The sequence below is a fragment of the Arabidopsis lyrata genome (genome assembly GCF_000004255.2).
Source record: "Arabidopsis lyrata subsp. lyrata unplaced genomic scaffold ARALYscaffold_6, whole genome shotgun sequence".
In the NCBI taxonomy this organism is placed as follows: domain Eukaryota; kingdom Viridiplantae; phylum Streptophyta; class Magnoliopsida; order Brassicales; family Brassicaceae; genus Arabidopsis; species Arabidopsis lyrata.
The window spans coordinates 11,931,190-11,954,357 of NW_003302550.1; the positions used below are offsets into that span (position 1 = coordinate 11,931,190).

At 42.0% G+C, this 23,168-nt stretch overlaps 3 protein-coding genes across 4 annotated transcripts; 1 reads left to right on the plus strand and 2 right to left on the minus strand.

Moving 5' to 3' along the window:
• Positions 1-9,298: 9,298 nt before the first annotated feature.
• Positions 9,299-10,616, minus strand: LOC110227150 (uncharacterized protein At3g60930, chloroplastic-like). Its single transcript, XM_021020506.1, has 2 exons — positions 10,149-10,616; positions 9,299-10,069 (listed from the first exon to the last, which is right to left on the minus strand). Exons 1-2 carry the CDS (start codon positions 10,614-10,616, stop codon positions 9,299-9,301), a joined length of 1,239 nt encoding a protein of 412 aa, XP_020876165.1.
• A 4,870-nt stretch (positions 10,617-15,486) lies between these two features.
• LOC9310372 (gamma-glutamylcyclotransferase 2-1) lies at positions 15,487-17,166 on the minus strand. Its single transcript, XM_002874259.2, has 7 exons — positions 16,958-17,166; positions 16,783-16,859; positions 16,458-16,514; positions 16,289-16,345; positions 16,150-16,196; positions 15,905-16,056; positions 15,487-15,809 (listed from the first exon to the last, which is right to left on the minus strand). The coding sequence occupies exons 1-7, from the start codon at positions 17,064-17,066 to the stop codon at positions 15,652-15,654; spliced, it is 657 nt and encodes a 218-aa protein (XP_002874305.1). The 5' UTR covers positions 17,067-17,166; the 3' UTR covers positions 15,487-15,651.
• A 190-nt stretch (positions 17,167-17,356) lies between these two features.
• LOC9310373 lies at positions 17,357-21,116 on the plus strand. 2 transcript variants are annotated; one of them, XM_021023658.1, is made up of 7 exons: positions 17,357-17,722; positions 17,837-17,888; positions 18,701-19,587; positions 19,674-20,282; positions 20,383-20,487; positions 20,565-20,655; positions 20,784-21,116. In XM_021023658.1, the coding sequence occupies exons 4-7, from the start codon at positions 19,683-19,685 to the stop codon at positions 20,801-20,803; spliced, it is 816 nt and encodes a 271-aa protein (XP_020879317.1). In that variant the 5' UTR covers positions 17,357-17,722; positions 17,837-17,888; positions 18,701-19,587; positions 19,674-19,682; the 3' UTR covers positions 20,804-21,116. The 2 variants fall into 2 exon arrangements, with proteins under 2 accessions (XP_020879317.1, XP_020879316.1); XM_021023657.1 differs by having other exon boundaries at positions 20,565-21,116.
• The last annotated feature ends 2,052 nt before the right edge of the window (positions 21,117-23,168 follow it).

The window sequence follows — 23,168 nt, forward strand, 5'->3', positions numbered from 1 at the left end:
ATTGGGTATGTTATTAATTGGATTGGCTTATTTTTGGGTAATAGTCTAATAGATGTTTCGTAAGGTTGAATTAAGAGTTTTGTGTTAATGATCATTAAATTCTAATGGTGGTAAGGATTGTGTTTTTGATTACTGAGAGATTTCTGAAAGTTTTATTAGATACTCTGTTTTTTCGCGGTAAATGTTCGGTAATCTGGTATCTGAGAAAAAAAGTTTGACCGTTTTTTCTGTTTTCATTCGCGGTCTTTTTTCAAGATAGTAATGAACTGATTTTGTTTTTGATTAGTGGGAGATTTAGGGAAGTTTTTATCAAATACTCTGTTGTTTTCGCGCCAATTTTCGGTAATCTGGTATTTGAGAAATCAGTTTGGCCGTTATTTTCATTTCTTCATTCGCGGTCTTTTTTTTAAGAAAAATGTACTTTACTTTTTATTAATGAGAGATTTCGGAAAGTTTTTTTTTTTTCAAGCTAAAATTTTGGTAATCTAATATCTAAGGAACATATTCAATTGTGTTTTTTCTTCATTCATGGTCTTTTTCAAGTTACTTTTGATTAATGAGAGATTTAGGAAAGTTTTTATCAACTACTATGTTCTTTAGCGCCAATTTTCAGTAATCTGGTATTTGAGAAATCAGTTGACCGTTATTTTTATTTTTTCATTCGCGGTCTTTTTTTTACATAATAAATAGTAAATTTTTATTAATGAGAGATTTTGGAATTTTTTTTAAATCAAATACTCTATTCTTTCGCGCTGACTTTTCTGTAATCAAGAATCTGAGAAATAAATTCAACCGTTTTTTTTTTCTGTTTCTCCATTCGTGGTCTTTCTTTTTTTAACAGAGTAATAAATACTTTGCTTTGATTAATACTAAGAGATTTAGTGGAAGCCTCTTTTGTCCATTGGTTGACCAAGGGTTCATTAATGCTTCTATACCCAGAGGTCTGGGGTTCGAGTCCCAGATACTGCGATTTATTAATAAATTTGCAGATTATTGGAGGCAAGTGTGCAGGAGATCTCAGCGATGTACAATTATATCCGTTCGCCAGGATTCTACACAGAGACGGAAGTGTCCATCAAAACCATGAAGAATGAGGTGAAGGAGGTGAGCATGAAGAAGGAGGTAAAGGAGGTCGTGGATCTAATAAGGGTCGGAAGGAATTGTCCGTTGTAGAATCGTCTATGTAACAATTCTCATAATTTGCAATAAATAATCAATCCAGACGACAAAAAAAAAAAGATTAATAAGAGATTTTGGAAAGTTTTTATGAGATACTTAGTTTTTTCGGGGTAAATTTTTGGTAATCCGGTATTTGAAAAATAAATTTGATCGTTTCTTTTATTTTTTCATTCGCGGTCTTTTCTGTATTGAACAAAGTAATAAGTTCTCTGCTTTTGATTACTGATATATTTTGGAAAGTACTTTTATTAGATACTATCTTTTCGTGCCAAATTTTTGGTAATCTGGTAAGTTTGACCGTTTTTTTATTTCTTTATTCTCATTCTTTTCATCTTTTCAACAAAGTAATAAGTACTTTGTTTTTGATTATTAAGAGATTATGAAAATTTTTATATCAAATACTCAATTCGTTCGCGCTAAATTTTTGATAATATGGTTTCATACTAATAAGTTCGACTATTTATTTTATTTCTTCATTTGCAGTATTTCTTTTCAGTGGAGTAATAAGTTCTTTGTTTTTGATTAGTGAGAGATTTGCAAAGCTTTTGGAACCAAATTTTTCGATACTATAGTATCAAAGCAATAAGTTCGACCATTGTAGTAAGAGTCGGACAAGGAGGACATAATCCATCCAGCAACGTTGATGCTGCCGAGAATTTTGTTCCTTCCAAATGTAGTAAATCGTAGTTTGGAACACCATAAAAGCTAATATGGAATCCATCATGCGATGTGGTGTAGCAACCAAATGGTTGAATGTGTCATCCGAGTCTGGCGTAATTGATGAGTTTAAGAGCGTGTTATCCAAATGGCAAAATTCTATTAATCAGTTTGGGATATATATTAGTCAATCAATTGAATTTTGACACATGTCAAGAATTGTTTTAGAAAAATGTTTAATTTTCTAATTCTAATACTCTATTCGTAGATAATATTACAAAAAATATTATAAAACCACATATTTGTAAAGTTTAAATAAATGAAATTTTCTATTTTTTTATCAAAATTAAATAATCGACATTTCATAAAAATATAAGAATATATATATACCAAATATTATGGACGAGAGACATACACAGTTATAAAATTTCACTCATCTTAGAAAAAAATATAAAAACTTGGGAATGCACTAAGATAAGTCTAACAAAAATTCAACAAATGGCAAGATTCTAATTAATTTTGTTTTCACATATGTTAATTTTATTTATATTTCGTTTTGACATAAGTTATCTAATAAATAAAATGTGACACTTGTAAAGAAATTGTTTTTAAAAGATTCTTTAATATAATTTAATTCTGTATATATATATAACTGTATATCTCTAAACAAACTTAATTAGCATATATTTAAGTTTGAATAAATGAAATTTCCCTTTATTAGAAAAAATACATAATTGATATTTCATTAAACATGATTTTATATATGGAAAATTGATAAAATATTTTAATATTCGTTGGACAAATACATAATTGAAAATTTCACTATTCTTAGCAAAACTTTAATATTTAGGATTGCATAAAGATAAGTCTTACTAAAATCCAACAAATGGAAAAACAAATCTAATTTGTGGTTCGTATTAGTTGTTGGGGTCGGATTCCACCCGCGTTAAGACCGAGCCAAGACATGACACCTCGGGATCTACCACCAGAACGGCTCGGGGAACTATGACTAGGCCATCTCGGGATCACTCGCCGAACTGGCTCGGTGAACGACGATCAAATCGGCTCGGGATCAATCACCGAATCGGCTCGGGTTAGGACATGATTAAACCGGTTCGGGTCATCCTGCTTCAGCTCGGAAACGAGACCCAGAACATCCTCACCCGAGCTGAATTCTCCCTTCGTCCCAAGCCGATTTGGCAAAATCACCCGAGGCAAAGAACCAAGTCACCCGAGGCAAAAAGGACTTCGTTCACCGAGCAGAAATTCATAGAGTGTCCCGAGGCAAAGACTTAGTAAATATTCGCTTCCAAAGTACCATTTCCAAGCAAGGCTTCATTTCCGAACAAGAAGGATCATTTCCGGTAAACCCGGAAATGATAAAGAAGAATCACGAAGGATCAACTTAAATTAGGAAATCTTCCAAAAACTCCGAAGAATAAGGAAATTATCCTGATCCGCGATATTCTACACCGACTTCAAGATAAATGGAAATCTTCCGAGAATATCGCTGGAGAGGCGGTTTATCACCCCTATATAAAGAGACTCAAGGCTCTCGCAGAAAGGGAGGAAGATCGCTCTAGAATGAACATTACGCAAAGCTCTCACAGCACAAACACCTTTTTCTTTACGATCAAACTCTTGTACGATCAAAGTGATCTTTTTCTTAATAATATCAAGAGCACCATCTTTGGTATCAATTGATTCTGTCGTTCTTTGAGAATTCTCGCAAATCGTATCCCTAAATTAAAACCCTAGACAAATCTCGATTGACAGTTTCGACGAGCTGTCGACACTGTTCCTCAAGCAATACTCCGTGCTCATCGACCCCGGAACATCCGACGCGGATCTGTGGTCTCTGTCTCAACAGCCCACCGAGCCGTTAAGAGATTTCCTCACAACCTTCAAATCGACGCTAGCCAAGGTCGAAGGAATTACAGATGTAGCCGCTCTTTCGGCTTTAAAGAAAGCTGCCTGGTACAAGTCAAAATTCAGGAAAGAGTTGAACCTGTCTAAACCGACAACAATTCGCGACGCGCTGCATCGAGCCTCGGATTTCGTCGCCCACGAAGAAGAGATGGCGCTGCTAGCAAAGAGGCATGAGCCAACGAAACAGGCGCCCCGAGCCGAGAAAACCGAGAAAACCCACGCGACACCTCCGGTCCAGAAGAAGACACGTGAGAGCGGTACGTATACGCATCACGAAGGGCGCAATTTCTCAGGATACCATAACTACCAGATTGACACGCCCCGAGGCCGTGGCCGCGGTAGAGGCCGAGGCCGTGGGCGAGGAAGAGAGTCCTTCACCTGGACAAGGGATCAGCCACCGAGCAATGATCAAGAATATTGCGAACACCACAAAATTTTCGGCCACCATACCTCGAGATGCCGAAGCCTCGGAGCTAAGTTAGCAACCAAATTCCTAGCTGGAGAGCTCGGGACGAACGTCACTCTTAAGGATCTCGAGCCAGAGCCAGAGACCGAGCAGACCAACCCGGGAAGAGACCCCGAACCAAGGAACCAGGAGTCTCAGAAAAGAACCCGGGGGTCGGAAGACGAAGACCGAGATGGTACGCGGCAGAAGGTTCTTACCATAATGGGTGGATCGCCATACTGTCCTGACACCGTAGCGGCAATCAAAGCTTATCAACGTCGAGCCGAGACGCCTAGCAACTGGACAAGACGCTTCGATCGACCTAACGACGTGATCACATTCGAAGAAAGCGAGACAAACGGGCTCGACATGCCTCATAACGATCCAATCGTCGTCACATTAGCGATAGGAGACCATGATATTTACCGAGTATTAATTGACACCGGCAGCACCATCGACGTAGTCTTTCGCGAAACGCTCCGACAAATGAACATCGACATGTCACAGGTGATTCCGACCCCGAGGCCTGTCCTCGGATTTTCAGGGGAAACTTTGATGACGCTTGGAACCATCCAACTACCAGTCCGAGCCGGCGGGGTAACAAAGATAGTCAACTTCTCAGTCACCGATCAACCTACCATCTACAACGTCATAATGGGAACTCCGTGGTTAAATCTAATGCGAGCTGTCGCATCAACATATCATCTGTGTGTCAAATTCCCGACCCCCAATGGCGTGAAAACGATCTGGGGCAGTCAGAAAAATTCTCGGATGTGTTACATGGCAGCACACAAACTCCGAAACCCTGTCACTGAAGCGAAGGCTGAAACCGATCACAAGAAATCAAAACTTAGCCGGAGTGAAGAGAAAGCTATATCTAAACAGTTATAGCAATTACAGATCGAGGAGGCGCGCGAGGAGAAGAAGCCTACCTCGGATCCTATAATCTCCATTAGCCTCAACGACGAACGGCCCGAACGATGCGTGGAAATTGGCAGCGACTTAACCGAGGAAATCAAGACCGAGCTCATCTCATTCCTCAAAGAGAACATCAACACCTTCGCCTGGTCGGCTGAAGATCTACCTGGGGTAAGCATCGACGTAATCTGCCACGAGCTGAATGTTGACCCATCTTTCAAGCCCATCAAGCAGAAGCGAAGAAAATTGGGTCGGGATCGCGCAGATGCCGTGAACGCCGAAGTAGAAAAGCTCCTGAAGATCGGCTCGATCTCCGAAGCAAGATATCCTGACTGGTTAGCAAATCCTGTCATGGTTAAAAAGAAGAACGGCAAGTAGAGAGTCTGCGTCGATTTCACCGATCTGAACAAAGCTTGCCCTAAAGACAGTTTTCCACTCCCACATATCGATCGCTTAGTGGAAGCAATCGCGGAAAATAAGTTGCTATCATTCATGGATGCTTTCGCAGGATACAATCAGATTCTCATGCACCCCGACGATCGCGAGAAGACAGCATTCATCAAAGACCGAGGTATCTACTGTTACAAAGTCATGCCCTTCGGACTCAAGAATGCTGGCGCAACGTATCAACGGCTCGTCAACAGGATGTTCTCCGAGCAGCTCGGGAAGACGATGGAAGTTTATATCGACGACATGTTAGTCAAATCCCTTGAAGAAAGCGATCACATAGCCCATCTACGCGACTGTTTTCGCCAGCTCAACAAGCACAATATGAAGCTCAACCCGGCAAAATGTCCTTTCGCGGTAAAGTCGGGAGAATTCTTGGGATATCTCGTAACTTACCGAGGCATCGAGGCAAACCCGAAGCAAATCGATGCTCTACTGAACATGCCCTCACCACAGAACAAGCGCGAAGTCCAACGTCTCACCGGGAGAGTCGCAGCCTTGAACCGATTCATCTCGCGGTCCACTGACAAATGCCTGGCTTTCTACGATACTCTGCGCGGGAACAAGAAATTCGAATGGACCGATCGCTGCGAAGAAGCTTTCCAGGAACTGAAGAAGTATTTGGCTAATCCACCGGTGTTGGCGAAACCAGTCCCGGGCGAGCCATTATTTCTGTACATCGCAGTCTCTGATACGGCGATAAGTGGAGTCATAGTCAGGGAAGACAGAGGAGAGCAGAAGCCGATATTTTATGTCTCGCAAACTTTCACCGACGCGGAAACACGCTACCCGCAAACTGAAAAGCTCGCCCTCGCCGTAGTAATGTCAGCTCGGAAACTACGGCCATATTTCCAGTCTCACTCAATTGTCGTCATGGCGCCCGTATCACTCCGAACCATCCTGCACAGTCCGAGCCAATCGGGACGCCTGGCCAAGTGGGCAGTAGAACTCAGCGAGTATGACATCGAATACAGGAACAAAACATGCGCGAAATCTCAAGTCCTGGCCGATTTTATCATCGAGCTGCCAACAGAGAACGCCCGGTAAGAGTCACCCAACGCTGTTTGGATCCTCCACGTCGACGGCTCATCCTCAAAACAAGGTTCTAGCGTCGGAATCCGCCTAGCATCACCAGAGGGTGAAATCCTCGAACAATCCTTTCGGCTAAATTTCGACGCGACTAACAACGTAGCTGAGTATGAAGCGCTGATAGCAGGACTTAAGCTGGCTCGGGGACTTAAGATCAACAAGCTGCGAGCCTTTTGCGACTCCCAGCTCGTGGCTAATCAATTCAATGGAGAATACGCGGCTCGCGACGAACGAATGGAAGCGTATCTTGCTCTCACGCAAGACTTGGCGAAACAGTTCGGAGAGTTTGAGTTAACCAGAATCCCACGAGGTGAAAACACATCGGCCGATGCCTTAGCGGCTCTAGCTTCAACCTCCGACCCAAATCTGAAGAGAATCATACCGGTCGAGTTCATCGAAAAGCCGAGCATTGAAGATAATAGCAAGGATCAAGTTCTAACAGCTCGGGAGACAGAAGAACCGGAAGAAATGGACATCGAACTGCTAAACCAGCAAACTACGGACGCAACCGAGCCCGAATACAGAAGCGACGCCAAATGGATCGGAGCCATCCGAAGCTACATTGCCGATGGAGAAGTTCCTACTGAAAAATGGGCAACTCGGAAGCTTAAGGCAAAAGCGGCTCGGTATACTCTGATCGACGGAGAACTCTTTAAATGGCGATTTTCCGGTCCCCTCCTTATCTGTGTCGAAGGAAATGAAGCTCGGAGAGTCATGGAAGAAGTACACGGTGGATCTTGCGGAAACCATTCTGGCGGGAGAGCCCTAGCTATAAAGATCAAACGCCAGAGGCACGCACCAACTATTCATCAACCCGCCGAGCTCCTCTCTTCCATCACTTCGCCTTATCCGTTCATGCGATGGTCCATGGACATCATTGGACCTCTGCACAACTCCAAGCAGAAGAAACTCGTCCTTGTACTGACAGACTACTTCTCCAAATGGATCGAGGCGGACTCCTACGCCAGCATCAAAGACACGCAGGTCGAGAGCTTCGTCTGGAAGAACATCATATGCCGCCACGGGATACCTTACGAGATCGTTATAGATAACGGATCGCAGTTTATTCGGCTCGGTTCGAAGGATTCTGCGAGAAATGGGGAATTCGCCTCAGCAAGTCTACGCCTCGGTACCCTCAGGGAAACGGTCAAGCCAAAGCGGCAAACAAGACGATTCTCGACGGAATAAAAAAGCGCCTCGACGCGAAGAAAGGCCGCTGGGCCGACGAATTGGAAGGAGTACTATGGTCGAACAGAACCACGCCGCGGCGGGCCACGGGAGAAACGCCTTTCGCCCTTGTCTACGGCGTGGAGTGTGTGATTCCCACCGAAGCCGAGATCCCAGGACTAAGAAGACGTTTTCTCCCCTAGCAGGAAAATTCCAACACTCAGATGATGCTGGACGAGCTGGACTTAATTGACGAAAGAAGAGATTCGGCTTTGATCCGTATGCAGAACTATCAGAATGCAACAGCTCGGTACTACAATTCTCACGTTAAGCATCACCGTTTCCACGAAGGAGATCTCGTACTGCGCAAAGTTTTCCAGAATACCGCCGAGCAGAACGCAGGTAAGCTCGGCGCGAATTGGGAGGGACCTTACACGATCGCAAAGGTAATCCGTCCCGGCGTCTACGAACTCATCAACATGAACGGGAAAGCGGTACCTAGATCCTGGAACGCAATGCATCTAAGGAAATATTACCGCTAAAAACCTAAGGTACGCATGTACTCGAACTACGGGGTGGCTTGATCCCTGAAAAGGGTATGTAGGCAGCTCGTCCTCGGACGAGTTCAGCTACCCCCCCTAATTAAAAAAGGGGGGAGTGGGTCCGTATACATATACTCCCACTAAATTTTTCAAATTTTCTAAGTTTTTACCCTTCGGATTTTCATTTTTATCCACCTCGACATCTATCCCAAAATTCATCTCGGGAACCTTTACGGTCTCCTTATCGACCCACAAAGCCAACAGTTCGTTCGGACGATGGCCACGTCCACGAACAGAGAGCTCATTTCACCGCTTCGGTTACAGCGCGCTATATAAGCATTCAAGACAATTCGGTCGGAGATATCTTGCCAAATAAATTGTCTTCAGAAAACCCAGTTAACTTCAACACTGGTACCCAGTTCGCTTCTAAGCACTGGCATCGACTATATCAGCTCGAGTCGCAACCGATAAAGATTAGTCCCATATGACCAAAACCCAGTTACCTTAACACTGGTAAACGATCCATTTCACTTTCAGTTCTGAAGTTGAAACGGTTCGGGAGAATTTAACTTTTTCACGTCACACTTACAAAAACCCAGTTATCTTAACACTAGTTCGCTATTCCGAAAGTTAACTTCTACTGAACTGAAACTCATTTTTACCAAAACCCAATTACATTGACATTGGTGTATAATTCGGTTCGGAAGTTAAAACGACTCGGAAATGATTAATTTATCGATAAACAAGTATTAAACCCAGTTACTTAGCACTGGTATCGAATTTAGTTCAGAAATATTTGAAGAAAAATAAGACTATTCAAGTACTTGAGAAAGAACATATATTCTGTGGATAAAGCCATCCAGGCATAAGTCTTTACAAAAGAAACTCGAAACATGAAACAAAAGAAAGAAGAAACGCCTCGGACTTATTCGTCTCGCTCCTCGACATGCGCTGCCATGGGCTGCAGAAATGTGCCCGCCTGATCCGTAATGCCAATCCCCGCGGTAACTCCCTCGATTGATCTGATTACGAAATTATCTTCAACAGAATCTGGAGAAGCCGGAGGAAGCCTCAGATCCTCTCGCAGCTCGGTTCCAATCTGCACGAACTCTTCCTCGGCATCTCCGTACTCCGCTTTCCACTGGAGCACTTCCTCCTTCTCATCTTCGACGTTTTTGCCGCCTTCAAGATCGGCAATCAATTCGGCATTAGCCCTAGCCTGGACCAGGAACATGTAGCGCTCGGACGCCTTCCCGTACAGGTCCATCTTCGCCTCTATCGCCTCAATCTTCTTGGCGAACTCCTTCTTAGCCGCTTTCCTCTCCCGACCTACTTCCTTCTCCCGAAGAGACTTCTCCTCGGTGAATAGTCGGTTCAAGCGTTCGACTTCAGCCTCCAACTTCCGACGAAGGCGAAGACCATCCTCGGCCGTCTTCAATCGCTCGACCTTCTCTGCTTTGGCCAACGCTTCGGCTTTCCGCCTGGCCTCATCAACCTCGGCAATCTTGGTCGCCGCCTCGGCAATCTTGGTCGCCGCCTCGGCAATCTTGGCCTCAGCCTCGGCACTCTTGGCATCCGCCTCGACTATCATGGCATCGGCCTCAGCAATCCTGACCTCCGCCTCGGCTTGGGAAGTCTCGTATTTCTGGTTCGAAGAGTCGTAGGCTCGAACCATGCTGTTCATCGAATTAAAAGCCTAGGACGCAAAAACTTAAGTTAGTACCAAGAATTCTAAATTTTAAAAGACCGAGGATGCCTCGGAAATGAACCAATACCTTCAGGAATCCCGCAGCGGTTTCGCGGTAGTTTTGAGCCTCCAACAAGGCCTCGGGAGCAGGCAGTGGTGGACCCGAGCAAGAAGCGACAAAATTCGCCGACGCGATCTTGTCCTTGTACACTGGAGTTTCACTACGACTCCTATTCTCCTTCCTGGAAACTCCCGAGCCGTCACCTCGGGGTCTTTTTCCCCTAGTTTTGGATTTCGCCACGGCGGCTGGAGCAGCAATAACCAGAGCCCCTACCACCTCGGGGACATCGGTCGAAGGGGAGATATGCCCGGCCACCTCGAGCACGATTGAAGTCATATCCCGAGCTTCATCAGTCGCCTCGGCACCGACGACGACCTCAAGGCTGGCCTCGGGAGGAGTAGGAGGTCTGAAATTTGCCTCCAAAACAGCTCTTTCCTTAGCCGCCTTCTTTTCGGCATCTTTCCTGGCTCTCAGAGACTGCGCGGCGCCCTGCATCTCGATAAGATGATCTAGGCGATGATCGGACGATTTGGAAGAGGATTGACAAGGAGCTCCGTGCAGTAGACGCAGGGCTCTCTCAATTCTTTCTTGGGAGAAGTGTTTCGTCCAATCGCACTTCCGAGCTATTAGTTCATCGTGCAGATCTAAAAAGCCTTCGGGAACGTCTTCGAGAAATGACGGATTCCGATCTGCGAAAACAAGAAAACGTTCAGTGAAAAGTTTAAAGCAAAACAAAGCAGCAAATACGGCTTCGGGCGTAGTACCGATTTTTCTCCACTGTCCAACAACTTTCCCTAAGAAGTCCTCGTGGACACTATACTCATTCAAGGCTACGTAGAAGAAATGGTCGGTGTACTTCTCATCCTTGCTCGGGAAACCACCGATAACCCTCCTATTTGGCCTCGGAGATATGTAAAATCTCTCAACAGGGCCTGGTATGCGCCGGATCTCTAAGAGATTCCTTAAGTGGCTAAGGTCGACAAGGTTGACCGTCTCAATACTCCGGACTAGAATCCCTATAAGATGGCGCAAGCCTCGGGTTGTGATCTGAGACAAAGCGATCTTGTACGACCATAGAAACGCCAATATAGGCCTCGGAATCGGAAGCCAGAGGTAGCAATGGTAGAAGAACCCCTCGTAAAGGGTGAAAAACCCCTCGGGTGGATCATCTGCTCGCTCATTCGGAGTTGGAAGTCTTAGTTCAATCCCCTCGCTAAAACCAAATCGAGCCTTGAGATCCCGAAGGGAATCCTCTGTGCATAAAGTGGAACCCGGGGGATCAGGTTTCTTAGCTTTCTTGGCTCGTTTTCTCTTCTGTTGACCCATGGCTGCTTGGACTTTAGCTTGGAGCAACCTAGCCGCCTCGTCAGAATCGTAGTGAACCTCCTCGGCTTTAATAGGAAGTAGAGGCGCCTCGGGGGCATTTCGCCAGCACGAGACTCCAGCTTCACCAGCTGCCGGTGGATGGATCCTCCTTCTACTCAAAATCGCCTCGGGGTCATCAGGCAAATCCTGATCCCGAGCCACATCCGCAATCGTGTCTTCCCGAGCAATGAAACGGCTCGGGTCTTCCTCCCGTGAGGCCGACTCTGCATCACTACCGCGGTAAAACTAGATCTGACGGTCCGTGGTTCCCGGCTCGGGGTCACTCGAAGAACTCCAGACCATCTTTCTCTTATAGACAGGGAGATGAGTGTCGCCTCGGGGCGAATCACTGGAATCAGAGAGAGACATTTTCCGGCTCGGGCAATTGAAGGAGTTGATCGGAAGAACAAAGCTTGACAGATCGGAGAAATCAACCTAGATCTAATAACGGTGGCGCTACGACGGAAGTATAACGGAAAAAGTATAAAATGCAAGAGCTCAAGATCAGAGAGAAGAGAACAAACCTTGAAAATTTTCCTTTGCAGTTGCGAAATGAAAAAATGAGTCGGAAACTTAACATTTATAGAGATTTAGGGCGCGTCGGGTACGAACGAGCCAAATAAAACACATCGTGTCCGCGTCTAAGGCGCGTCGGGCACGCACGAATTGAATAGGATTCTTCACATCCGCACAAATCTCGGGAATCAGCGAAAGGACCTTTCCACTTCTCGAGAAGGAATTCCAACCGTCACACGCCAAGAGAAGATGAAACGACAGAGGAATTCGAATCGCCAAAAACTTTAAAGGGACCGAACTGTCCGAAGTAAACGGCTCGGCCCAATTATCATAAAGCTCGTCACGCTTGGTTCTCCAAACTAACAAGCTGGGGGGCTAACTGTTGGGGTCGGATTCCACCCGCGTTAAGACCGAGCCAAGACATGACACCTCGGGATCTACCACCAAAACGGCTCGGGGAACTATGACTAGGCCATCTCGGGATCACTCGCCGAACTGGCTCGGTGAACGATGATCAAATCGGTCGGGATCAATCACCGAATCGGCTCGGGTTAGGACATGATTAAACCGGTTCGGGTCATCCTGCTTCAGCTCGGAAACGAGACCCAGAACATCCTCACCCGAGCTGAATTCTCCCGTCGTCCCGAGCCGATTTGGCAAAATCACCCGAGGCAAAGAACCAAGTCACCCGAGGCAAAAAGGACTTCGTTCACCGAGCAGAAATTCATAGAGTGTCCCGAGGCAAAGACTTAGTAAATATTCGCTTCCAAAGTACCATTTCCAAGCAAGGCTTCATTTCCGAACAAGAAGGATCATTTCCGGTAAACCCGGAAATGATAAAGAAGAATCACGAAGGATCAACTTAAATTAGGAAATCTTCCAAAAACTCCGAAGAATAAGGAAATTATCCTGATCCGCGATATTCTACACCGACTTCAAGATAAATGGAAATCTTCCGAGAATATCGCTGGAGAGGCGGTTTATCACCCCTATATAAAGAGACTCAAGGCTCTCGCAGAAAGGGAGGAAGATCGCTCTAGAATGAACATTACGCAAAGCTCTCACAGCACAAACACCTTTTTCTTTACGATCAAACTCTTGTACGATCAAAGTGATCTTTTTCTTAATAATATCAAGAGCACCATCTTTGGTATCAATTGATTTTGTCGTTCTTTGAGAATTCTCGCAAATCGTATCCCTAAATTAAAACCCTAGACAAATCTCGATTGTGATAGTTTCGACTTCCACATTAGTTAATAAATTAAATTTTAACACGTGTAAAGACATTTTCTCAAACAAATGTTTTATTTACTGAAATTTTAAATCTAATTTGGTATATGATTCATCCTGAAATAGGTAGAAATCTAAAGTTGACTGTTTTTCTTTGATTGAGTTGTTATTGGGTCTGAGTTTTTGGAAATTTAGGATTTTGTTTGACTGATTTAACTATTTGTGAAAATGAAACATGGTAAGTTGAACAACTAGTAAACACAATGTTTATTCATAAGAAATCTCAAAAAAAAAAAAAAAAATCACCAAAATTATTATCTTCGTACTCTCTCCATTTCTCTTAAGTAATATAATAAATAAATTTGACTGCTTCTTAAATTTGTTAATCATTCAATTTAGAGAGTACTTTGTTGATAAAGGTTATCCAGTTTAACTTGGAGTAGAAATAAGAAGGTTACAAGCCCAACTAAGCTATACAGTTCTTGGGCTTAGCCTAATATTACAATTTCACCAGAATAACAAAAGGGATTAAAAACTCAATTTAGAGAGTTATGTGAAAAACTGAAAATCATCTCTGTCTAATACAAATACACATGGCAGCTTAGCTCCTTTTTCGGATTAATTATCCTTTCTTCATACATATTAGGCTATTAGCGATCATCCATGTCTATTAAACATCTCTATATAACTTGATGGATTAAGCTATTTGGTTTTATTTTGATATATAATTATGAAAAATGTACACTGTGAACACTATGTACCCATTGAAAAAACCATTAAAATCATTTCCACATCTTTGTACAACTTTCAAAATTCTATATTGTTATAATGCCCGGAATAACCTTATAGCCAGTGTTTTCACGCCCGACCCGAACCGCCCGGTCCGACCGGTTAACCCACGACCCATACACTTTTCCGGTTTGGGTTTAGTGCTAATATCCGCCAATTTCAAAACCGCAAAAACCCACAAAAACCCTCTATTAACCCGCGACCCAGTGAACCGGTTGAACCGGCTGGGCATGGGTTTTAAAAATATCATTTGATTTTGGAATAAAATATAGAGTTTTAGACTCTATTTAGTTATTTTTAGATTTTTTTTTAATTCTTAAACTCATTTGATGTTTTAGATTTTGATGAAACTTCATTGTACCGTGTAAGAAAAATGGATAGAATGGTGAAAGAAATAATCGAGATTAGTTGTTTTGAATTCGCGATGGTATATTAGTTTATTTCCGTCATTGGCGATCTCCTACAATTTTAATATTTGTAACGGTTTTAGACTTTTACTTAGATTTAAAAATTTAATTTGAATCACTTTATTATTATTGTTAGACTTCATATTTAGTAAATATAGTTTGAATATTTTATTTTTATATTTATAAAAACTATATAATCTCTTTAAATATTAAATATATTTTAATCAATTGACCCGTGGTCAAACTCGGTTGACCCAGTGACCCGGTGACCCAGAAGGTAGTCCGGTTCACTATGTGGGTCGGGTTTAAAAACACTGCTTATAGCCATGTTCGGACCAACCCCGTTAAAGTATAAGCCCAAAAAAATTCGGGCCTAAGCCAGGCCAGGCTCAAATTTATGAGTGCTTTGCTAATTTGAGGTTGGACCAGACTTGGCTGGACGAGAGCGATTGACAGGGATTGATAATAGAAATTGTTTTCAATATTCAGAAGGAAATGTTGGAATTTTTATAGTCAAAAGTAAAGAGAAATCTGTAGCACTAGGCAGAGCCCTTGTTCTAAAAATCCCCGCCTAGATCCGATTACTCCCCGCTTAATCGCTAGGCCCACCCTATCCGCCTCGATTAATGACTAATCTCTTAAAGAAATCAGTCACCCGATTACTCTCCGCCTAATCCGATTACTTCCCGCCTAATCCGATTATTCCCCGCCTAATCTTACATACCCCGATTATTTTTAGATTGCTAGTATAAAAAAACTTTTTATTTTTGTTATTCAATCATTAGAATTGAGAGTTTGTAATGTTTTACAATAATTTATGTTCAAATTTTAATAAAAATCATAAATTTGTAATAAAAATCATAAAAATTTGTCTCAAAAATACATTTTTATGTGTTTACTGCAATTTTGAAAATAATATTGGATTAATATGTTTTAAAAATATTAAAATAACCCTAAAACTAATCCCCGATTAATCCCCGATTTTAGTCCGATTTTCCGATTAATCGCTAGGCCCATGCCGAGCGCCCGACTAGCGCCTAGCGATTTTTCAAACAAGGGGCAGAGCTAAAGATTGATTGTTATTCTCATAAATTTAATCTCATATCATATAATGTTATGAAGTCTCAATAAATGCAGAGCAAAAAATTAAGTTTGAAAGATAAGAGTTAACATTAGCCTCATCACCCCAATGTTTTAAGGTAGCTCCATGACTTTTGCTATCTTCATGATGCAAAGACCCTTTGACGAGTGGAAACATGAGCTTGAGACTTGACGGGAACACGAGAAACCACAGGCTTCAACAATGCCTTCACTTCTTCCGGTAAATCGAGTTGTTTCCTAACCTCATTCGCTAACTCAATCACATACTCTTCCTCATGCTCTGTTATCACAACATTTCATCTATCAAAAATCATACCAAAAATTGTGGTTTCTTTAATATAAAGTCATTAAGAAAGCTCTCTCTCACTCTCTTACCAATATCGTACATAGCTTTCTCCAGCTTGAAAAGATACTCTCGGTTGTTACCACATGGTCCAGTAGCTGTAGCGATTTGCCTGGCCATTTCTTCCAGTGGAGCTGGACCTAAATAGTATTTGTTCGACACTTTGTCTGGTGTTGACGTAAAGCTACACAAAGAAACCAAACTAATTTCAACATTTAATCTTCCAAATTAGAATCATCAAGCGGCAAAAAAAGGGATATTTAGTATAAAAACTTACACAATAACTCCGGTTACGATTGGCGTTGGCGTTGAGGAGTCATTTTCCTGAATCCAAAGAATAGAAATTAAATAAATGTATTAAAAAAAAATTTCTAAAAATTGGAAAAAGACAACAACAGTAACAACAATTTTCTTACAGTGTAAAACTCAACAAGTGTTTTGGAGTCGTATTCACACTCTCTTCGATCCAAGTACTGCAAAAGAAACATGTGAACATCAATAGTCAGATATTTTTTTTTGTTTGGTCAAATAATAATCAGATCTAACAAAAGTCACACTAAAAACATAAAAGGATCTTCTTTTTACCTCCATTGCTAGTTTCTCCTTCTCTGGTCCTCCACGAACACAATAAGCAGCTCCCCACTGCCCAATAAAATGGTTTCAATATCGGATATTAAATTTGTATTTTTTCAATTAAAAGTTAAAACATATATATACTCTTTTTCCTAATAAATGTTGTTTTCCAAAAAAAAAAAAGGTGTGTCCAAATTTAATCCTGTTCATAATTTTAGAAATGGACCAGAAATTACGAAAATCACATAAATATTATACGGATATAATGACATTTTTAATTAGTTTGTGAAACAAAACAACACTTAAATATTGAAAACGGAGAGAGTTTATCTCTTACGCAAATAGCTCCCGTGGATTGCTCCAACGTGCAAGTTCTTGCAGGATGTTCAGGAGTGCCTCTATGATCAATACAGGCTACAAAAAAAAATCAAGAACCATAAGCAAACAATTTGATTCCTGCTTTCAACAAAAAAAAGAACAATGTGTTGTTGTTGCTAACTTGTAATGCATACCAAGATCAAAGACACGTTTGTAGTCTTTGATGTAACCAATGATTTTTTCATCAAAATCAAAACCTGGGTTCCAGATTAAAGATCCATATCCAAATACCCACAAAACCATCTTTGACCCTTAACCTCACACGCAACAATCTTTAGAGAAAAGAAAAAGAAGAAGAAGGAATGTGATATTTTTGAGAATTAAGAGAGAATCGTATTTGATATATACAGAGTGAAAAAAGATTTTAGGTGTAAAAAAAGAATCCCGAGATGTGTGGGAGTTAATGAATTGAATCTAGACGGCTTTTTGAGGTTTATTCATTTTTACCGTACATTTCGGCATTTAAAGCAGAACCTACTCTCTTCCTAACTCTAATCCAACGTATCTTTTTTTTTTGGATCAATTACGGGGGAAGGACTTTTTGAGGTGGCGTTTGTTCAAATTGCCATTTTCTTCGTGGCATTGTAAATTTACCCTTTTTAGCTTCGTACAAAGACGTATTTACCCTTTGACATGTGCGACAAAAAAAAAATAAATCGGCAACTAATCTAAGTAATAAAATATTATATTATATCATCGTTCGCATCCAGGACACAAAATCATTGACGTTTCCAATCGCACGCATCAGCTTTATTTGAACTGTGATACTGTTCTCTTTCTTACCCTGCACTCGTCTCTGTCTTTCTGCGGCGATTACAAAGCCAATTGATTACAGTTTCCTCGCATCTAAATTTTGAGATCTACAAAAGGAAGAGAAGTTCTAGCACCGTTGGAGAAAGGTGAAACTTTGGGTCATCCGTCATCCGATTTCTTTTGTTTTGCTTTGCGTTTGTCAAATTGTACCTCCCCTTGTAAACTTCATTCACGTAATTCCACAAATTTTGGTCTTTCAGAGTATATTAATGGCATCTACCAGTCCGGAATCGGGTCCGTCCGCTCCTACTGGTAATTTTACCCTTTCTGTGTCTTTACTCTATAATTTTGTTCCGTTTTTTGTCTCTCAACATGTCTGTTTGTGGGGTGTGCTTGGGTTCCATGGGCAGTGTCAATTAGGGTATAGAGTTCTGGTAGTTTACTCGAATAAATTGCATCTATCTCTCTGTCATTCAGGTTTTGAAACTGTGGCGCTCTGTATGTTGGTGCTGCTTGGGTTCTTTCTGCAATGTCTCTTAGGGTATATAATTGTTTTAGTTTCCAGTGTTTTATGTCGGTGCTCATTTTACCCTCTGTGATTCGTTGCTGTATAGATTTGTTAATTTTTGTGTTTTGATATGTTCTGTTGGTTGTGCTTGGGTTCCATGGGTTGTGGCTCTTAGGGTATAGATTTCTCTTAGTTTCATGTGTGTAGGGTTTCAGGTTGTTATTACCCTTACTGTTTCTTTGCTGCATCCATTTGTTCTTTTTTTTTGGTTTTGTTATGTTATTTGTGTCTGGGTTTTGCTTGGGTTCCATGGCCTGTGTCTCTTAGGGTATAGTTTTCTCTTAGTTTCATGTGTGTAGGGTTTCAGGTTGCTATTACCTTTACTGTTTCTTTGCTGCATCCATTTTTTTTTTTTTTTTTTTTTAATGTTTTCATATGTTCTCTGAGCTGTGTTTGGGTTCCATGGCATGTGGCTCTTAGGGTATAAATGTCTCTTTCTTTATTGAAATATACTGCATATGTCTCTATGTCACCCGTGTTTGTATGCTGATCAATAACAAAACACTCTGTCTTTTTTGGTCTAACTGGTTGTTGCATTTGTTCTTCTCTGATGTAGGGTCGCTGCCTCATCCGATATTTGCCCAGAATTGTTACCCTAGCCATGCAGTTCGCATCAACGCTTATTCCAAACCTAAGTACCTTATAGATATTTTGCAAATTTTAGAAGGCATGCCTGAGTTGGATAGATTGCTTGCCTCGCCTTGAGGTTCTCTATTCTCTCTTCCTGTCCGCCACTGTTCTCTATCTGGCCAACTTGTTCACCAGATGCTCTGTCGGCAACTCAATACAACAAATTCAGATGAAATGTGGTTTGTTTTCGGTGGCCATCCATTGCGCTTTTCACTCGTAGAATTTCATCAACTAACTGGGTTGGCCTGTGGGCCTTTCCCTCCGGCATCAGAGATAATTGCTGCAACAACTCATTCTGCCGGTCATTCCCCATTCTGGTACAAGCTAATAGGTGACACCCCAGGATGTGTTACTATAAAGGAACTTGTATCAAGGTTAAAGCGTGAGCCCCAAATGCCTTTGTGGCGTAAATTCAGAATTTGTCTAGTTGTCCTTGTTGAAGGTGTTATACTCTGTCGTAGTCAGCCAGTTAGACCATCAGTTGAAGTTGTTGAGATGGTTAAGAATGTAGAATTTTTCCTAAAGTATCCGTGGGGCCGTCACTCATTTCAACGAATCCTTCGCACGGTACGGGTTGGCAGCTACATCAGTGATACACAGTCTCTTATCTCAAAGCTCCGACAGTCGTCTTTGGCTGTCCACGGTTTCCCTCTTGCCATTTAGCTGTTAGCTTTTAAGCATATTCCTCTGTTGCTTCGGCTTCTTCCTAATGGAGATGAACTGCATACATTTCTGAGCAGAACTGTTATTCGCCTTCGTAAATGCAAGTCGTTCCATGTCTCAAACATTCTGGCTGTAGAATACGACCCTAAGGTATGTTGTTTACGTTTTTAATTTTCTATTTTCAAATGTGTGTCACTTATTTGTATCTGGATATTGACATTTCTTCTAATTCTCAGCTTCTCGTTATGTATCCGGAGCTCCCTGATCCAGCATTTCATGTGACTCCTCATAGTGATCCCCAGAGCAGTTATTTGGAAAGTCTCATTTCATCTGGGTATCCCTTCAGCCATATGTGTTGGTCTGGGGGTGATGCATCCCTGCCTCCACTTATTTCATGCCGCAAACGCAAAGCTGTTGTCATTGCTTCTGAAAGTTCAACGTCTGGTCCAGAGGAAGTTATTTCTCGCAAGTCAAGGTCGATGAACAGCAGACCCAACACATACCGTTGTTGTGTTGATAAACGTGTTAATAAACAACTTCGTCTGATTAAAGAGTCGATCCTTGTTGAAATGTATCAGCTACTCCAGACAAACATACATGCCCCTGCTGCTTGTAACTTACAAGTTAGACCCAGGAGGACTAACCTTTCCACAGTGTCTGGCTTTTCTGTGGAAGCGTCGTCCGATCGTTCGACCAGCGATACAAGTTCAAACCAGATACCCAATGAAGCTTCTGCTGAAACTGTTGCCATCAGCGTAGGAAGTGATGATCGGATTTCTAGTCCAAGGTCTACAGCCTCCAAGTTCCCACGTGCATCTTCTTCTAACTATAATGGCAGCGGTTCAGTAAGTTGTCCTTAGGTTATTTTCCTATTGTTTCCACTTACGTTATCTGTCTACTTAACTTTCTTTTGCCAAACTTTTTCTTTTTCTTTTTCGACTGCAGCCTGATTCTCTTTCTACTACGCTCTGCTTAGCTCCTGACGTCGACAGTCTTCTGCCAATTAACTCAGTTGATGGCAGTAACTCTATGAAGGGCAAATGCACCCAGGTACTTTCATTGCCTTACTCCTTCATTCTGTTCTACAGTCTACATATCTCTATGACTTACATTTGCGAAACCAACAGAAAATATCACGAAGGATTTCTTTCCTTCATGAGGCAACTGCAGCCACAGCTCCTGCTACACCACTTTCATCTCAACAGACTCCATGCACTGGTACAAACAATCGTCCCAATTTGTTAGGTCTCGGTTCGGTTTGTCAATCGTCGAAAGCTTCTCTGACTAATAGGGTATGCTTCTCTATGTTTCATTGTTTCTAACATATACTGCTTTCTACTCCACAGTCTTCCAGTCCAAAGCGTAGCAACTTTGTAGACTGCTTTACTCGCCCTTCAGCTGCTATGGACCGACTGCAGTTCACTCCCACTGTCGCAAATGCCACTTCCGAGTCGCCAGTTCCTGTTTCTGGCATCGAGAATCCTTCAATATGCGGTTGCAACTTATGAGGCATTTACTGTACTGACTCATGTTCCTCTATCATTCTTGCTCTTTCTTTTCCGGATGTGGAAGAACATGTTTTTCTTACAACATTTTTACGTTTTTCCATTTGTTGTTCCCTTACTTGTTGCTTTACCTTATTATCTTTATAATAATATTAGCTACTCCTAATTCATTCATACCAGATCTTCATTTATTTCCATTTGCCCAAACCACAACCTACCTTACAATTAATGCACAACTCTATGCCTTCACCTTTTTTTTCTTATTTAGACAGTGATGTCCATTATTTTGTTGTCTTATCTTTACCAACAATGGATACCCTTGATTTCAATATTGCCTTAGACATAGCTACTCGGGTTGGTGAATCATCTTTCACTGATCTTGGTGGTATGTTGTCAACTTCCAAATTTTTCAACAAACTTGTATACAATCCTGCTGTCCTTTCTCGTGTTTCCCTTTTGCCTTTTCTATCAAATGCAAATCTTATCAATGTGGATTCACCGTTCCGCCATTTCTTTTACCATTGTTTACAAGCTAAAAATCCAAACGCCTGTTACCTAGAGAGCCTACGTTTGGCTGCGAAAGATGGTCTTGCAGAGGTTGGTCTTGATTTGGTCGGGAGGATTGGCTCCTTTCCTCCCCATGCATTGTTTACTAAAGGCTTGCTAACGCTTTGTTTTGGAGACTTTGCATCTGCCATCTCAATCATTGATAACTTTGTTGAAACGGTCGGGTCATTCCGGGAAGCGGATGCTGTAGCTAGCCAAGTTTTCCGCCATATAATGCAGATTGGCCCGGTAAAAATACGTTCTCATGCTGACACTTGGAATTATGTTCAATTCCCACACTGTCTGCATACGGGTTGCCGCATAGATAAACGGTGCCGTCGTTGTTTTTTTTACTGGTTTTCTGTTATGTATCTCCTTTTGTGTTGAACTCTACTGTAACCATGCTTATCTTATCAACTTTTATTGGCTCACGCTCTCATTTGCTGTATACTGTCACCTCTCTGACCATATCTTATCAAGCTTTATTGACTAACTCTCTCATTTACTGTGAATTGTCACCTCTCTCACCTTATCTTATCAAGCTTTATTGACTAAGTCTCTCATTTACTATACCTTGTCATCTCTCTCTGCCCCTGCTCATGTCTGGTTTAGGCCTCTGAGACACTCAACCCCTACAAAACCACAACCCAAGACAACCCCTACGAACCTATTCTCTTAAACTACAACTTTATCCTCTATCTCATCTGCCCCAATAAATGTTGGCCACCATAAGCTTTTTCTCCATAGTTATTGCTTTCACTTACACACCCGCACCAAATTTCAATATATATATATATACATTCTTTCCCCTCATCACTTTGCATCTTCCTTCACTTACCCCTGCTCCTGCACATTCACACACCATGAACACAATTCCACAACCTCTGCAAGTCGACATTGTCAGGCGGCTTGGACATTATGGTTTTAGGGAGCTTGGCGCTTTCATTGCTGCAAGTCCAGAATGCAGGGCACTCGCCTTTGATGAACTTGTCCTCCATGAAGTCGACATTGACGAATTTATATTCGTCAGCAAGCTGTCCATTGAGGGTTCCGTTTATCGGCCTTTCTTACTTCGTTGTCTTGATTGTGGTAACCCAACAGCCAAATACGTTGAAGGCCTACGCCTAGCAGTTCAAACAGGTCCTTCACAACGTGCTCTTGATCTTCTTGCTGAAGCAGCTCCAACCATCATCTACTCTAGGTTCGCGGTTGCCTTACTCCTTGTTTGTTGCGGATCATTCGACCATGCTATGGAGGTAAATGAGTCTTTCTTCACTCTCCTCCCCGACATTGAAGAGGCTGTTGGGGTCGCTGAAATGATCGTCAGCCAAGCTAGTTACATGGTTTCTGTGAGAGTTGGTCACTACGATAATAGTTTCCGATTTGGAGATGGTCTACCTCACTGCTTCCTAAATAATTACGACGTCCAACATCTCTGTCATAAATGCTTTCTCTATATGTATGCAAGGCATTTCCAAGAGTTATGTTAGAAATTCTAAGTTGTGTTGTTTTCGTTAACCCCTGTAATAAACCACCTATGTTATCATGAAATGAATTGAAGCATAAATCAGCAGTTGTCATTGATTTAATTAGTTGTTACAATGATTCTGTTTGTCACCTTCTATGGCTTATATATTACATTTCAAAAGGGATTTAGGACCCAACATATCTAACCGCTTA

Bases quoted from the DNA above. Each gene is read 5' to 3' on its own strand.
- LOC110227150 (XM_021020506.1), bottom strand. From the start codon at position 10,616: ATGCAGGGCGCCGCGCAGTCTCTGAGAGCCAGGAAAGATGCCGAAAAG. The intron at 10,070-10,148 runs GTATTGGTTCAT...TTTGCGTCCTAG, and splicing joins CCGCTGCGGGATTCCTGAAG to GCTTTTAATTCGATGAACAG.
- LOC9310373 (XM_021023657.1), top strand. From the start codon at position 19,683: ATGTATCCGGAGCTCCCTGATCCAGCATTTCATGTGACTCCTCATAGT. The intron at 20,283-20,382 runs GTAAGTTGTCCT...TTTCGACTGCAG, and splicing joins ACTATAATGGCAGCGGTTCA to CCTGATTCTCTTTCTACTAC. The intron at 20,488-20,564 runs GTACTTTCATTG...CGAAACCAACAG, and splicing joins TGAAGGGCAAATGCACCCAG to AAAATATCACGAAGGATTTC.
- LOC9310372 (XM_002874259.2), bottom strand. From the start codon at position 17,066: ATGGTTTTGTGGGTATTTGGATATGGATCTTTAATCTGGAACCCAGGT. The intron at 16,515-16,782 runs GTAAGAGATAAA...TTTATTGGGCAG, and splicing joins AATCCACGGGAGCTATTTGC to TGGGGAGCTGCTTATTGTGT. The intron at 15,810-15,904 runs GTAAGAGAGTGA...TTGTGATAACAG, and splicing joins GAAAGCTATGTACGATATTG to AGCATGAGGAAGAGTATGTG.